We start from the raw sequence: 14828 nt of genomic DNA, 5'->3' as shown, positions 1-14828 counted from the left end.
AGAAAAGGCCTTTGCTCAGCATTATGGTTCATTTTTACACAACAGTGTTAACTAATGGAGTAGGGTGAAGTTTATGGGACATTACACACTGACCAAAGATCAGTGTCTACGGGCAACTTCACCCCACACCATGTGAACTCATCCACAGAGGCACGACCCAGTACTACTCGGATGCTGCAGGAACATTTAAAGTACAGAGTCCCTTAAACAAAAGTTATAGCCTTGTTGTGGGTGCAGAGAGGGAGGGACTGTCTGCCTGTGAGTGTGTGCAGAGAGGGAGGGACTGTCTGCCTGTGAGTGTGTGCAGACTGGTGTCCGTTTCAAAGGGCTGCCTCTTAAGCATGTGTTTTTCTATCTAGGCTGTCTGTAGGATCCTCCTTATCTGAAGAGCATACTCGAGGTGCCTTATTGCTCGAGGAACCCTCGAGGTGCCTTATTGCTATTATAAACTGGTTAGCAACGTAATTATTGCAGTAAAAATACATGTTTTTTCATACCCGTGGTATACTTCAGAGCTGTAATTTCTGCAGGCTATTACTGGGACACTATGCAACGCACCACCTCTAACCCTTATGGTTTCCTGCATGCATTCTAATTCAAACAGATATCTGGCTTAACTCAGACAGGTCTAATCACAGGTATTCTTTCATGCTATATTTCTGACATGTTGGGTTAAAAGCAATGAATGAGTAAAACAGTACAACTCTCCTCCACTGCCTGGCTAAACCACTCCCCTCTCTAAAACAACCGTGAACAGAGTAGTTTGGTGAGTCCGCAAAGGACACGACGTCGAAACGCTGCGATCAAATTGAAGGATTCTCCCACAACAAATACAGGTCGGTACATTTTGTTTCTATGCAGCAGAGCTGAATCCATATTGGTGGCACGAGGAGAGCTTATTTACGTGAAACAGTTGGATTCTCCAGATAGATTGGGTCGACGACAAGTCGCTCAGGTGAAATAACTAGTTTGTTGCATAGCCTTTTACTATAGTCTTGGCTCAGGCAAGTGGTTTGGTTCATATCTCAGTTGGACCGTTGATTAAACTTTTCCAAATAAATTGGCACACCTGTTTAGCCTGATGAGTTATCTATACTGTAGCAGTTTCCCGTACTGTCTGTCTAGGATCTAGGGTTAGGCAACATCTGATGAGATTTATCAACAGAGATACAAATGGTTAAATCAAATCAAATAGTATTTGCCACATGCTTTGTAAACAACATGTATAGACGAACAGTGAAATGCTTACTTACGGGCCTTCCCAACAATGCAGAGAGAGAGAAAAATAACGAAATAATAAGGAATAAATCCACAAGGAGTAACGATAACTTGGCGATGTAACGTTACACGCAGTACCGAGTCGATGTGCAGGGGTATGAGGTAATTGATATGTACACAGGTAGAGGGGATAAAGTGACTATCGGCAATAGGATAGATAAACAGTAACAGCAGCGTATGTGATTAGTCAAAATCTTTGGTGCAAAAAGGGTCAATGCAGCTAGTCCGGGTAGGTATTAGTTAACTAGTTAGCAGTTTTATGGCTTGGGGGTAGAAGCTGTTCAGTGTCGAGTTGGTTCCAGAATTGGTGCATTGGTACAGCTTGCTGTGCGCTAGAAAAGAGAACATTCTATGACGGGTGGATGGACAATCTTTATGGCCTTCCACTGACACCGCCTGGTGTAGAGGTCCTGGGTGGCAGGTCCTACGGAGCGGTGATGCAGCCAATCAAGATGCCCTTAATGGTGCATGTGTTTAACTTTTTGAGTATCTGAGGGCCCATGCCGAATCTTTTCAGCCTCCCGGGGGGAAGAGGTGTGTTGTGCTGTGGACACCCAGGAACTTCAAGCTCACGACCCGCTCCACTACAGCCCTGTGGATGGGGGCGTGCTCGGGCCTCCATTTCCTGTAGTCCAAGATCAGCTCCTTTGTCTTGCTGACATTGGGGGAGAGGTTGTTGTCCTGGGACCACACTGCCAGGTCACAGACCTTCTCCCTGTAGGCCAGGGATCATCAACTAAATTCAGTCGCGGTTCAATTTATTTTTTTGAGCAGGTAGTCAGGGAGGCGGAACATAATTACAAATAATTTGTAGACAGCAAATTGACCGCAAGAAGAGCCCAAACGGATAACATTTGACTAAACATAATTTCAAACCTTGCTTTTACATTTGTTTACGATCACATATATCTGTGTGGAATTACTTTGGAACAGATGTTCTAAATTAAAATCACTTGGAGTTGATTTACTGTTGTTTTTAGTCTTATGTCCAACAATTGATTTAAAAAATAAATAATAATGTATTTATTTAGGGTATTCATTTTCTTGGGGGGCGAATAAAATCGTCCCGCAGGTCGCCGGTTGGGGAACCCTGCTGTAAGCCGTCTCATCGTCATCGGTGATCAGACCTACCACCGTACTGTCCTCTGCAAATATCCTGTATATATATGGTTGTATGTGATTCCACATACATGTCAAAGTTATACCTATTCAATAACTCTTTGGTTTTTGATTGAATAGGCTTCATTGCTCCTTTTTTCAGTTGGTTAAACCTCACCCCAAATCTGCTCTCCCATGTCTCATAAAGAAGTACATAATCTGTAGATGTATTAAAAACATTGAGGCACAACCAAGTGGTGAAACTCCCAATAACCTATTCATGCACATACCACAAGACTGATTTTAAATATTGGATGCAGGGCATTGAAACTCTTTTGAAAGATCAGACATTATACGCCCTGAGAGAACTTGATTCTCTCTCGTGTTTGGGCATGTCATGCAGTCTGTAATAACGTTGGGAGGGTGGGAACTCCACAAAGTAGCCGTCCCTGTGGGCACTGCTCTGTGGTTTCCTTCATGAAAAAGTAAGAGCACTCTTTATTTTCTTGATGGTGACATCATGGTTATGTCCCAAAAGGCATCCTATTCACTATGTAGTGCACTTCTTTTGACCAGGACCCATATCAAAAGTAGTGCACTACATAGTAATAGAGTGGGCGTTCTGGTTGTTTGTGGACCCTCTGCTTGTCATGGAATGCAGATGGAAGTGTAACATCTTAAATTATGTTTTTGTGTCTCTAATCAAATACCAGTGTAGGGCTGGCTGGTCTATAAAATGATGACGTGACTGTCTGCATCAGTTTGTCATGTAGATTCTATGTGGCCACCACATCAGTGTTTATAGGTCACACTTGTTTTGTACAAGCCATTTGAATGAATCTTTTCTAACTCCTAGAAAAACATTGTTCTGAGGTGTTGTAGAACCTATGAAACCTCCATAATGTGCTCAGCTGCCTTATTGTTTTGTCCTCACTTCAACTCAGTCACCTGTTGTTCTGTTTGGACTTCCTGAGCACAGGAGGGGTTGTTGTCTTGTGCCTATATCTCATTGGTCCAGGAAGGTGTTTCACTGATGTTTTGTGTCAAACAGGACAGAAAGGACTAACCCGTAACTTCCTCTGTGTTTCTCCTTTCAGAGTAGGTTGAAGTTGCCCCTAGACTGTGATCTTGGGTCAATTTCCCCCACTAATGGTTAAGGTTAGGATTGTGGGAGGGGAAACTGATCCTAGATCTGTACCTAGGGGAAACTTCACCCCAGAGTACTTATTTTAAGTCTCACATGTCTCTCATCCCCTCTGCACATTTTTCTCTCCAATAGCACAAACATGCCAAACTGGGGAGGAGGTAACAAGTGTGGTGCATGCCAGGGGACAGTGTACCATGCCGAGGAGGTGCAGTGTGATGGGAAGAGCTTCCACAAATGCTGCTTCCTGTGCAGTGAGTGCAACCTCATTTTCTCTCCTCAGTGTTGGATCAGCCTAAGTGGCGTGCGTTCAGTAGGACGAAACATTTTGGAACGTTCTATCTGAAATATTCAACAATGTTTGGCTACTGAACGTGGTGGCCCTGTTAGTCCACTTTGTCCATGTCAAGAAACAAGCCCCAGACAATTGTGGAGCTCTGAAAGGATTGAACAGGTGTAAGGAGCCACAGAAATATGGTTGTCATTCTACCTTTCTTCCTGATAAGCCAGGTGGAAGGTTCACCTTATTGCTTAAACCTATCCCAATCAATCATTTCAGATCAGATCTACAAGTGTGTTGGGGTTAGACTAGAGCAGGGGTATTCAAATCTGACCCTACGAGGTCCAGACTACTGCTGCTTTTCTGTTCTACCTGACAATGAATTGCGCCCACCTGGGCAGCGTTTACACAGGCAGCTCAATTCTGATGTTTTTTTCCACTAATTGGTCTTTTGACCAATCAAATCAGATCTTTTCACATCAGTTATTTTTCCGAGCTGATCTGATTGGTAAAAAAAAAATCTAATTGGAATGCCTGTGTGAACACAGCCCAGCTTTCCCAGGTCTAAATCAGTTCTTGATTAGAGGGAATAATAACAAAAGTAATGGAACTGGATCGAGGTCCAGATCAGAGTTTGAGGGGACTTGAGGGTGTGTCTGAACAGGGCCTGTGAACCCACAGATAGTCAACCTCCATCTTGAATGGTCTTTTCTGTTCACTTTAATATGAATGGGAACCATGAGAAAGGAACTATACTTTGAGGAAGTCATATGATAGGGGTCAAACTGAAGTTCACCAATCTATGCAGTGTATCATGCACAATGCATTGATGTGTATCTCATCTCATAGCTCAGTAAATAGTAAGTGGACATGGTCCTACTAGCCGTATGAGATTGTGTGTCTGTACCTCCTCAGTGAAGACGTTGTTTTGGGGACCTTGACTGGAGTGTACACACAGAGCACATGCTGTGGATTAGCACTCTGCCATCAAAGCAAGCACAAAAACAATCTGTCCCACAAATTAACTATTTTTGTGGATTCCTTACAAAACTGGCTTTGTTTAGAGACAGACAGACCTATAGATGAGTTAATGAGCAGTGGGAACCAATATGTGAGTCCCAAATGGCACCCTATTCCCTACATAGTGCATTACTTCTGACCAGGACTCATAGGGTAGTGTACTATATATGCATTAATAATGCACCTACCTCCAGTTTTGCTTTGTTGAACTCCTTATCATAGTAAATGAAGCCATGCTATTTATCAAATGGTAGTTATACAGACGTAGTTAGTTATACATTGATCTTGCTTGTACAGGAAGATTACGTTGTGAGAGATAATAAACTGTCTTAAACATTGTAAATGAAAATACTTTAATCTGGAGTTAAAGGTGAATTGTAGTTTCAGGTCAATGTGTGTGGGAACCACCTTAATCCTACATACTCAAACTGGAAGCCCCCATACTATCTCACCTGTATGCTTTTATAACCTGACCCGGGCCTGAGGGGGATGGTAGTGGGGACAAAATCACTGTTGTTTCAGATTGCACCTGATGCACATAATCTGAAAGAATGCTCTCTGTCTCACTCCGTCTTATTTCAATTCAATGGGCTTTATTGGGATGAGAAATATATGTTTACATTACTAAACCAAAGTGAAATAATCAAAGTAAACATTACTCAAAGTTCCATATGAATGTCATATGTAGTGTTGTAACTAGAACTATTTACACAAAGTACAAAAGGCAAAATAAACATATGAGTTGTATTTACAATGGTGTTCTTCACTGGTTGCATTTTCTTGTGGCAACAGGTCACTGATCTTGCTGCTGTGATGTCACACTGTGGCGCTCTCTCCCCCCCCCCCCTTCCTGGAATGAGGGATAATATCCCATTTAGAAACTAAATCCACCGTTGAGGAATTAAGACCTTTTTAGGGAAACTTGTGACAATTCAGTATCCCTCCAGTTACAATGCAATGTGTCATTCAGACAGCTTTATTTTTCCTTCCTATCCAGTGGTCTGCAGAAAGGGTTTAGACAGCAACAATGTGGCCATCCACGACACTGAGATCTACTGCAAGTCCTGCTATGGAAAGAAGTACGGCCCCAAGGGCTACGGCTACGGCCAGGGAGCTGGGACACTCAGCATGGACCGTGGAGAGAGACTGGGGATCAAACCAGAGGAGTACGTGTGTAGTATATACAAAGCTCTGGGGGTGGAGTTTCCCCTTCGTACAGATCTAGGATCAGCTTCCCCTCCCCCAATCCTAACCATTAGTGGGGGAAATGGAAAACTGACCCAAGATCAGCATCTAGGGGCAACTTCACCCTACACCATATTCCTCTCTTCTGTTCAGTGGTTACTGTGTGGTTATATGGTAAATCAGGTTACAATGAAATCAAATGAAATTGTATTCTATCGCAGATTATGTGGGCAGCAAAAGCCTAGCGGTTAAGAACACTGGGCCAGGAACCGAAAGGTTGCTGGTTCGAATACCTGAGCCGACTAGGTAAATGTGCCCTTGAGCAAGGCACTTAACCCTAATTGCATCTGCTAAATGACTAAAGGGAAACCCAGCCGTTGGATTAGACCTGATGCGATTGTTCATTTATTATTAATGCATTGGTGCTGATGTGCATTTACACTGACGTATAGTTGCTCAACAGTTATCCAAATGGTTCCCTGATCATCTGAGGAATACTGTGTAAACTTCCAGAGTTCAGCCTAGGATACATTAGACTAGAGTGCATACACATCTGTCAAAATAAACTATAAACGTATATAGACACTAAGAGTACTGTAATCAGGGTTTGTATTTAGAACACAACATAGGAGTACTGAGCTAGGATCAGATTTCCCTTTTAGATCATAATGAACAAGATGACATGAAAAGAGAGGACATGATCCTAGATCAGTACTCCTATTCTGAAATGCTTTTTGAATATGGGCCCAGACTCCTATTGCAGCATGACACTCTTTCTACATAGTTGTATTTTGGAATAACCTGATAGGCTCCTAGTCAGAGCCGTGGTAATGGCCAGTAACCTCCCAGTCAGTCAGAGCCGTGGTAATGGCCAGTAACCTCCCAGTCAGTCAGAGCCGTGGTAATGGCCAGTAACCTCCCAGTCAGTCAGTCAGAGCCGTGGTAATGGCCAGTAACCTCCCAGTCAGTCAGTCAGAGCCGTGGTAATGGCCAGTAACCTCCCAGCCAGTCAGAGCCGTGGTAATGGCCAGTAACCTCCCAGTCAGTCAGAGCCGTGGTAATGGCCAGTAACCTCCCAGTCAGTCAGAGCCGTGGTAATGGCCAGTAACCTCCCAGTCAGTCAGAGCCGTGGTAATGGCCAGTAACCTCCCAGTCAGTCAGTCAGAGCCGTGGTAATGGCCAGTAACCTCCCAGTCAGTCAGTCAGAGCCGTGGTAATGGCCAGTAACCTCCCAGTCAGTCAGAGCCGTGGTAATGGCCAGTAACCTCCCAGTCAGTCAGAGCTGTGGTAATGGCCAGTAACCTCCCAGTCAGTCAGAGCTGTGGTAATGGCCAGTAACCTCCCAGTCAGTCAGAGCCGTGGTAATGGCCAGTAACCTCCCAGTCAGTCAGAGCCGTGGTAATGGCCAGTAACCTCCCAGTCAGTCAGAGCCGTGGTAATGGCCAGTAACCTCCCAGTCAGTCAGTCAGAGCCGTGGTAATGGCCAGTAACCTCCCAGTCAGTCAGAGCCGTGGTAATGGCCAGTAACCTCCCAGTCAGTCAGAGCTGTGGTAATGGTCAGTAACCTCCCAGTCAGTCAGAGCTGTGGTAATGGCCAGTAACCTCCCAGTCAGTCAGAGCCGTGGTAATGGCCAGTAACCTCCCAGTCAGTCAGAGCCGTGGTAATGGCCAGTAACCTCCCAGTCAGTCAGAGCCGTGGTAATGGCCAGTAACCTCCCAGTCAGTCAGTCAGAGCTGTGGTAATGGCCAGTAACCTCCCAGTCAGTCAGTCAGAGCTGTGGTAATGGCCAGTAACCTCCCAGTCAGTCAGTCAGAGCTGTGGTAATGGCCAGTAACCTCCCAGTCAGTCAGTCAGAGCTGTGGTAATGGCCAGTAACCTCATCTACTGTACACACGGGGCTGTTTACCCAGTCTGGCATCAGGTGGTTGTTATGATGAAAGGGCCCCATTATGTAACCTAACCACAGGCTCCTGGGCAGCCCTGCTGACCCTCTTCTCTCTCCACACTGTCCCCGGCACAAAGCCTCCTATTCAGGGCCTGTGGGGCAGGCGGTTCCCCTTCGTTAGGGAGCGCTCCAAGGTCCCAGAGTTTACCCAGCGCCTACCCAAGCCTACCCAAGCCTGACTCCTTGGTCCTGGGGACGAGAGGGGCCTGATGCACTCCCCAGAGAACCAGAGGGGATCTGTTCCCCTAACTTCTCTAATGCTGTTTGTTTGTGTATACCTTCAGGACCCAGTGTCACAGACCCACCACCAACCCCAACCCCTCCAAATTCGCCCAGAAGTTCGGGGACTCGGATAAGTGTGGCCGGTGTGGGGAGTCAGTGTACGCTGCGGAGAAGATCGTGGGGGCAGGCAAGGTGAGGGGGGGGGGCGTAGAGTATTAAGGTTTTGAGCTAACTGTAGTGACCACCATTGATTGAAAACAGGTGGGTTTACTATTGCAAGGGGCCAATTGAATGGATTCACTGCAGGAAATTCATAAGATAGAAATCACATTTTTCTGGCTTAAGCTTTTTCATAAACTCTGGATTTGGAGGGCTGCTTTCCAGGCAGCTGGTGTAGAAGTCTGCAGTGCTGACTGACTGGCTGGGGGGATTCAGGCAGATGTAGGCCATCACGTCATGGCAGGCTGATGTGATTTTAGCTTGACTTTAAACTGGTGTTACGCTGCATTCTGCGGCTCACAATGAGAGGAAATGTACAGTATGTGAAGGATTATGGCAACACAGCAAGAATCCTTTGATAATCAGATCTGGTGTTGATGTTAGAACAATGCCTGTATGATTTGTACCTGTGTAGTATACTGCTGGGGAATGAAAAGCATTAGAATCTGTCCTCAATGCGCACTAGATGATACATTCTTACAATCTAGTCAATGATATGATGGTCCTATTCCCCAGTAATGAATAAAGTAGTATCTTATCTCATCTTGACAGCCATGGCATAAGAACTGCTTCCGCTGTGCCAAGTGTGGGAAGAGCCTGGAGTCTACCACCCAGACAGAGAAAGATGGCGAGATCTACTGCAAAGGTGAGACATCGGGTCTGCATGGTCACCAGTGCGAGGGAACCGTTGTAGGGTGAAGTTGCCCCTAGAAGCTGATCTTGGTTCAGTTTTAGGATTGGGGGAGGGAAAGCTGATCGTAGATCTGTACCTAGAGGACACTTCACCCCGGAGCAGCCACCAGAGCGAAGGAACCCACCCACCATAGGCAGATTACATGATTATACCTGAGGCACAAGAACTAGATGAACTAGCTGTTACATAAAAACACTGCAAAACAAAAACAGGAGCATTATACTATTAGCAGAGGGCATTGGAGGCCATGTATTCTAGTTGTGTTTGTGTGCCTGGGGTTAGGATGGAAGGCTCCGGACTTTAAGCCTTTGTTACTCTTTCCATGTCACCTGGAAATCTAACCGCTAGAATTCAAGTCATGATGCCTTAAACATTCCAAATCCATCTTCCACAATGGCTCCTCTTTCCAGATCATGCACACCAAATGGCATTGGAATGTTTTGGCTAAACAATAGATTAAGCGCTGACCACGTACGTGCGCACGCACACAGTCTCATACGCACCTTAGGGGTTCTTTATTGAAGCTCAAGGGGGAATTTTAGGCCCTGCAAACACTTAACTTGTCCAGCGAATCTGACTCAGTTGTAATACCATGTAAGAACTGTCCTACAACAGTTTGTTTGTACAAAACCATTGAGCTGCTGTGTAATCATGAGTGAAGAACAAACGTTTTATCAAATGCGTTGTACAACCTGAGTATGTTCAGGGACCCAGAGTCAACTGGCAGATTGATCAGTTGGCTTTTAATGTAGCCCCCACGCAGCATTGAGATCAGGCTCGTTTTGTGCTGTTTATGTTCTGCGGTGTATTAACTCCTCATTGGATCAGCAAGCTCACAGGGAAACAGTGCATTGTAAGGTTACTTTTCTTCACCAGTGTTGTATTTAACAGCTTCCTCCATTGCAATCACCCTTTGACTGACGTAAAGTGACATGTTTTAGGATGCATCAGCATTTCCATACTCATTGTTTTCTTTGTCCCCAGCATGTTACGCAAAGAACTTTGGACCCAAAGGATTTGGTTATGGCCAGGGAGCTGGCGCTCTGGTGCATGCCTAATGATGATCACCCTCAAGACAAGGCATTTCTGACTGTGAAAACCGCTGTGCTACGTTGTTTTTTTAAAGGCTGGCGGAGGGCCATAATAGGGAGGATTTACCATTTACAAATATACAATAAATAAAAAGCTTTACCTAAAACAACTTAAGTGTGAAACATTCCTTGCAGATACATGGGGGAAGAGCTGAACTTCAAAACCGACATGTTTTGATAGCTATAATCAGAACACATTTAGCCTTCGAAGAAAACACAGGAGAGCAACACAAATGTGTATTTTCACATTTGAATGTATTTTATTATTAAAGCCATTAAAATTGAACCATGCCCAATATATTAACATCTGAAGCAGGGTTACGGTGATGTCCTGAAGAAGGCGGAGAGGCACTGTAGATGATCATGTGCTTTTCACATGGTGGCAGCTGGGGGAAAAATGACATTTGTTGGAAGAGCCGGTGTGAAAAGCCTGATCCCAGATCTGTTTGTGCTCTTGACAACTCCATTCCTCATTGTCAAGTCAAACATGTTTGACTTGACAATGGGTGACAAGGAATTGGCATGTGTACAAACAGTGGCACTCAGGCTAGTGTGAATATTTCTCTGGAACCGAAACAGAACCTGGATGAGCTCTATACCTGTAGGTTGTTTATGATGACCGCTGAGCTCCTTTTAGATGTAGGTGAGCCTGCAAAATGATCCACTGTGTCCCTCACTGATGTAGACATGACCACAGAACATGGTATACCTTTTAATACCGCACAGGCAGCACCATTGAGGACTTTCACCATTTTTAAGTAGTTAACGAAGGGTCGCATAATTCCATCCAGGTCACCACCAATGAATTATACTCTTGGGCAAACACCCAATACCTGCAGGTGGTGGTAAATCGCCAACCGTGGCGTTCAAACAACCCACTCCAGGTGGCAGTTTGCCAACTGATTAAAGTAGAAAATGTACTTCAAAAAATGGAGATCGCCTCAATGGTGCGTCCCGTGCTCTTACGTCATAAGGGGATACAAACAACGATGTGATGTCTAAACCCATGCTTCATACCTCTTATCCTGGATTACAGCGTACGATGACACGCATGATTTCAGTTTAGAAAAAAATACTGTCATTATTTCCCTTGCATCTCGTACATCCAGTGGTGTAACAAACCCAGCAATGACATAGAAAAAACCTTTACTTCCAGTATAATCCAACCACCAGCATGGAACATTAATATTACACTTCGGCAGGCTGGACCAGACTTGATATCTGGAGCCTGCAGACCGAGAAGGAGGACTTGCACTGAAGATACACACTGGATTTAAAAAACAAAAGCGAACATACCGAAGAAAGTACTTGTAAATACTGAACATTCACTATATACAGACACATGGCTATCACTGGGCAGCTTGGATGGGGGGGGGTCAACAGTATGGCGACAGCCCAATGTCCAAGCATCACACATGCAGTGTAGTTTGCAGGGTTAAAATGCCTTTAGACAGCAGTGTCGGACATCACTAAAAGCTACAGTCATACAATTGGATTATAATCGGGGAGTTCTCTTTTTCATTTGGTTGGATGAAATCAACGTTTAAAAAGGAGCAGCTTCAACTGACAAAATAAAATCACTCACGAAGAAAACTAGATTGTTTATGTACAGATGGACATATTTGACATTTCAGTCCGTCCTTGCGCTGCCGCTACGTTGAGACTACTAGCGGGAAATGTAATGAGCAATAACAGATGAGAACCCAGAAGGGGCAGGTCTCGGGGTTTATATACCTTTTTCTCATTGGGCCCGAGCTCCGTCAATCGGTAAACATTGAAGTGTTTGTCGGGAGTACGCCTGTATTTCTTCAGTAACGGCCAGACCGGAAACAGAAAGGTGATCAGTGCATTGTCATAGGCAGACAAACAAAAGGACCCCCCCCCCACACACACACAAAAAAAAAATACACACATGGAATGAACCTTTCTTGTAAACTCCCAGAACCATCCATTCAGACTGGGATGGAATGGCCTCATCTTCCCCTGACTCTAGTTGATCTCTCACTAACACTACTCTTGTATTAGTGTGTGTGTGCCGACTTTTCTAGTGAAGGTCTCAGGGCACCATGTCAGACATCCATATACAATTTGTAGCAGATGTTGTCTTGATAAAAAACAAAACAAATGTAAAATAAGATGATATTATAACATCATTTGATCTATACATAGAGTTAAAATAAATATGCTTGCATCACATTATAAGTAGGATGTCGCTCCTATCTGCACCTTCAATACCTTGTGAAAGAGACCACTGGGAACAGACCCCCCCCCAACAATTGCAAATGCCATTTTATGACATACTGACAAGTTTAACAACTTTGGCAATTCTAAGCAATCCTCAGGGTGACTTGAACGATGGTACATGACCATGCCATAGTAACCATCCCTTAACAACCAAGGCCTTCCTTCCCCAGTCTCCCTAGCCACCACAGTTCTAAAAGGAACAGTAGAGTTTTGAGCAACAATAAAAAACTGAAAGACAAAAAAAAAAAAAATCTGCTGGGCAAGACGGATGATAAAAAAAAAATGGATGTGTGAAATTTATCTAAAAAAATAAGGGAAAAAAATGATACTGCCGTCAACCGTACTGCCTTCACCGCAGCATAATGACTCTAGTACAGCAAACAAATAAAGATTCCTTATTTTAGTTTTTTTTATATTCTCTCTTCTCCTCCTCTCCCTGCCGCGCCTGGCAGCGGTGCACCGTCCATGGGCAGGAGAGACGAGGGGGGACCAGCAGAGGAGAAGGCCCCCCCCAGGAGGGGCTCAGAGGTGGTGGTGGGTACAGTAATGGAGGTGGTTTCATATAGACTAGTAGTAGGTGTTGGTCTTATGGTGGTGTCCCGTAACAGCATGCTAGTTCCTGGCTGGTTTTCTCAGTCTGAATGGGTGAGGAAGGAGGTCTGAGGGGAGTGCTCCAGAGAACAGCCTGGCTCCGATACTGAACCCTGGGGAACCCCCTCCTCCTCTTCTAGACACCGTCGCTCCACCTCTCCTCTCTTCTCGTCTACACCAGCTGGTAGCCCGACCCGGACGTCTGGTCATACTCGATTGTGTACTGTGTGGTCCAGTCTATCGCCTTGGGCCGGATCAGGCCACAGCAGCGGATCTCAAAGAAGTCTATGAGGTTCCGTACACACCCATGACTACGGAGAGGGAGAGAAATTAAAATGTTGACATCATGACCTAATAACTACTTCTTCATGTGTTAGGTATCCATTGATACAAGTAGTACACCATGTGAATCAGGTGAAGTTTTGGTAGGTAGCAGCTTTGCTAATATCAGGGGAATATTAACAAATGGGAATTCGGAGGATGATGCTAAATCATGCTAGCTACTGCCTGTAGCAAAAGTAAACAATGGATTATTGTGGATTATGTCAGTACTGGCCTACATAGACAACTCAAGGAAACATTCATTTCACCCAAACATGTAGGGCCCGTTTCCCCAGACACAGATTAGGCCTAGTGCTGGACCATAAAACACTTTCAACAGATCTCCACTGAGAATGCTTTTTAGTCCTGCACTAGGCTTCATCTGTGCCTGGGAAACGGGCCCGTAGATTGGATGAACCATCCCTTTAAGTAAGCACCAGAATGTACCCATTGTTACCATAACGGGAACAGTCAATATTGAGGGAATAAAAAACATTAAAAGGCAACATTGTCCTGTACTGACCCAGGATCAGGTCAGTATTTCTGGGTAGGAGGACACAGATTGGCAGAGGCTCCTGAAGGGAGGGCTAGTACTCACTTGAAGGGGCTCTCGATGGAAGTGGCCGTTACTTTAAAGTGCTTGTATCTCCTGGCGTTCATCCTCTCGTTTGTGGTGATTCCCAGACCAGCAATCTGGAAGAGGGGCGGGCACACGCGTAGAACACAATGTCACAAATAGTTGTACAAAATAAATAAAATGGACCTATCTATGGTATCACAACAAAGGGTCAAGATGAGGGTCGAGGATGTAAATGCATCCCATGGACAATTATGATTCTAAACAGGATATATGCTCCTGTCCTATGGGTCGTTCTAGCTGGAACCAGGCTTACTTTTACGTATCTCACCTGGCTAAATACAGGTTAAACATACAACCAATGGTCTCTCTAACCTGGTAGAGCTGGCACATGATCAGCACAGCCACCCACATGAAGTGGAACACACTGTTGAGGAACATCCAGAACATCCAGGGAGAGCAGGAGGCGATCTGCGTCAGGTACAGCCAGAAACCATCCTTGGTGTAGTTGGTGGCGCAGTGGATCCTCCAGTCTGGGTAGAGAGGCAGAGAGGTTAGGGAAGAACCCTAGGGTGAAGGACTGACGATTAAACCTGATCCTCCAGTCTGGGTAGAGGTGCAGAGAGGTTAGGGAAGAACCCTAGGGTGAAGGACTGACGATTAAACCTGATCCTCCAGTCTGGGTAGAGGGGCAGAGAGGTTAGGGAAGAACCCTAGGGTGATAGAGAAGGACTGACGATTAAACCTGATCCTCCAGTCTGGGTAGAGGGGCAGAGAGGTTAGGAAAGAACCCTAGGGTGATAGAGAAGGACTGACGATTAAACCTGATCCTCCAGTCTGGGTAGAGGGGCAGAGAGGTTAGGGAAGAACCCTAGGGTGATAGAGAAGGACTGACGATTAAACCTGATCCTCCAGTCT

The 14828-nt window shown here is 45.1% G+C and overlaps 2 protein-coding genes across 10 annotated transcripts in view; one reads left to right on the top strand and one right to left on the bottom strand.

Annotated features, from left to right (window-relative positions):
• The first annotated feature begins 423 nt into the window (after positions 1 to 423).
• Positions 424 to 10287, top strand: LOC110499751 (cysteine and glycine-rich protein 2). Of its 4 annotated transcripts, none has more exons than XM_036945143.1 (7): positions 424 to 452; positions 758 to 836; positions 3656 to 3774; positions 5818 to 5986; positions 8236 to 8365; positions 8945 to 9038; positions 10071 to 10287. In XM_036945143.1, the coding sequence occupies exons 3-7, from the start codon at positions 3663 to 3665 to the stop codon at positions 10142 to 10144; spliced, it is 579 nt and encodes a 192-aa protein (XP_036801038.1). In that variant the 5' UTR covers positions 424 to 452; positions 758 to 836; positions 3656 to 3662; the 3' UTR covers positions 10145 to 10287. The 4 variants fall into 4 exon arrangements, with proteins under 4 accessions (XP_036801038.1, XP_036801037.1, XP_036801040.1 ...); XM_036945142.1 differs by having other exon boundaries at positions 434 to 638; XM_036945144.1 differs by lacking the exons at positions 424 to 452; positions 758 to 836 and adding an exon at positions 869 to 955.
• A 126-nt stretch (positions 10288 to 10413) lies between these two features.
• LOC110499755 (zinc finger DHHC-type palmitoyltransferase 17) overlaps positions 10414 to 14828 on the bottom strand; it is a 49386-nt gene continuing 44971 nt past the window's right edge. For all 6 annotated transcript variants that reach the window (XM_036945137.1, XM_036945140.1, XM_036945139.1 and 3 more), the window contains 3 exons: positions 14286 to 14443; positions 13932 to 14026; positions 10414 to 13323 (listed from right to left, as the gene is read on the bottom strand). In XM_036945137.1, coding sequence (XP_036801032.1) covers positions 13185 to 13323; positions 13932 to 14026; positions 14286 to 14443 — 392 coding nt within the window. In that variant the 3' untranslated portion in view covers positions 10414 to 13184. The remainder of the gene's footprint in view (positions 13324 to 13931; positions 14027 to 14285; positions 14444 to 14828) is intronic.

Source organism: Oncorhynchus mykiss, chromosome 15 (assembly GCF_013265735.2).
Source record: "Oncorhynchus mykiss isolate Arlee chromosome 15, USDA_OmykA_1.1, whole genome shotgun sequence".
NCBI lineage: Eukaryota > Metazoa > Chordata > Actinopteri > Salmoniformes > Salmonidae > Oncorhynchus > Oncorhynchus mykiss.
Note: the sequence above shows the minus strand (reverse complement) of the source record. Positions and strands in the feature narration are given on the sequence as shown.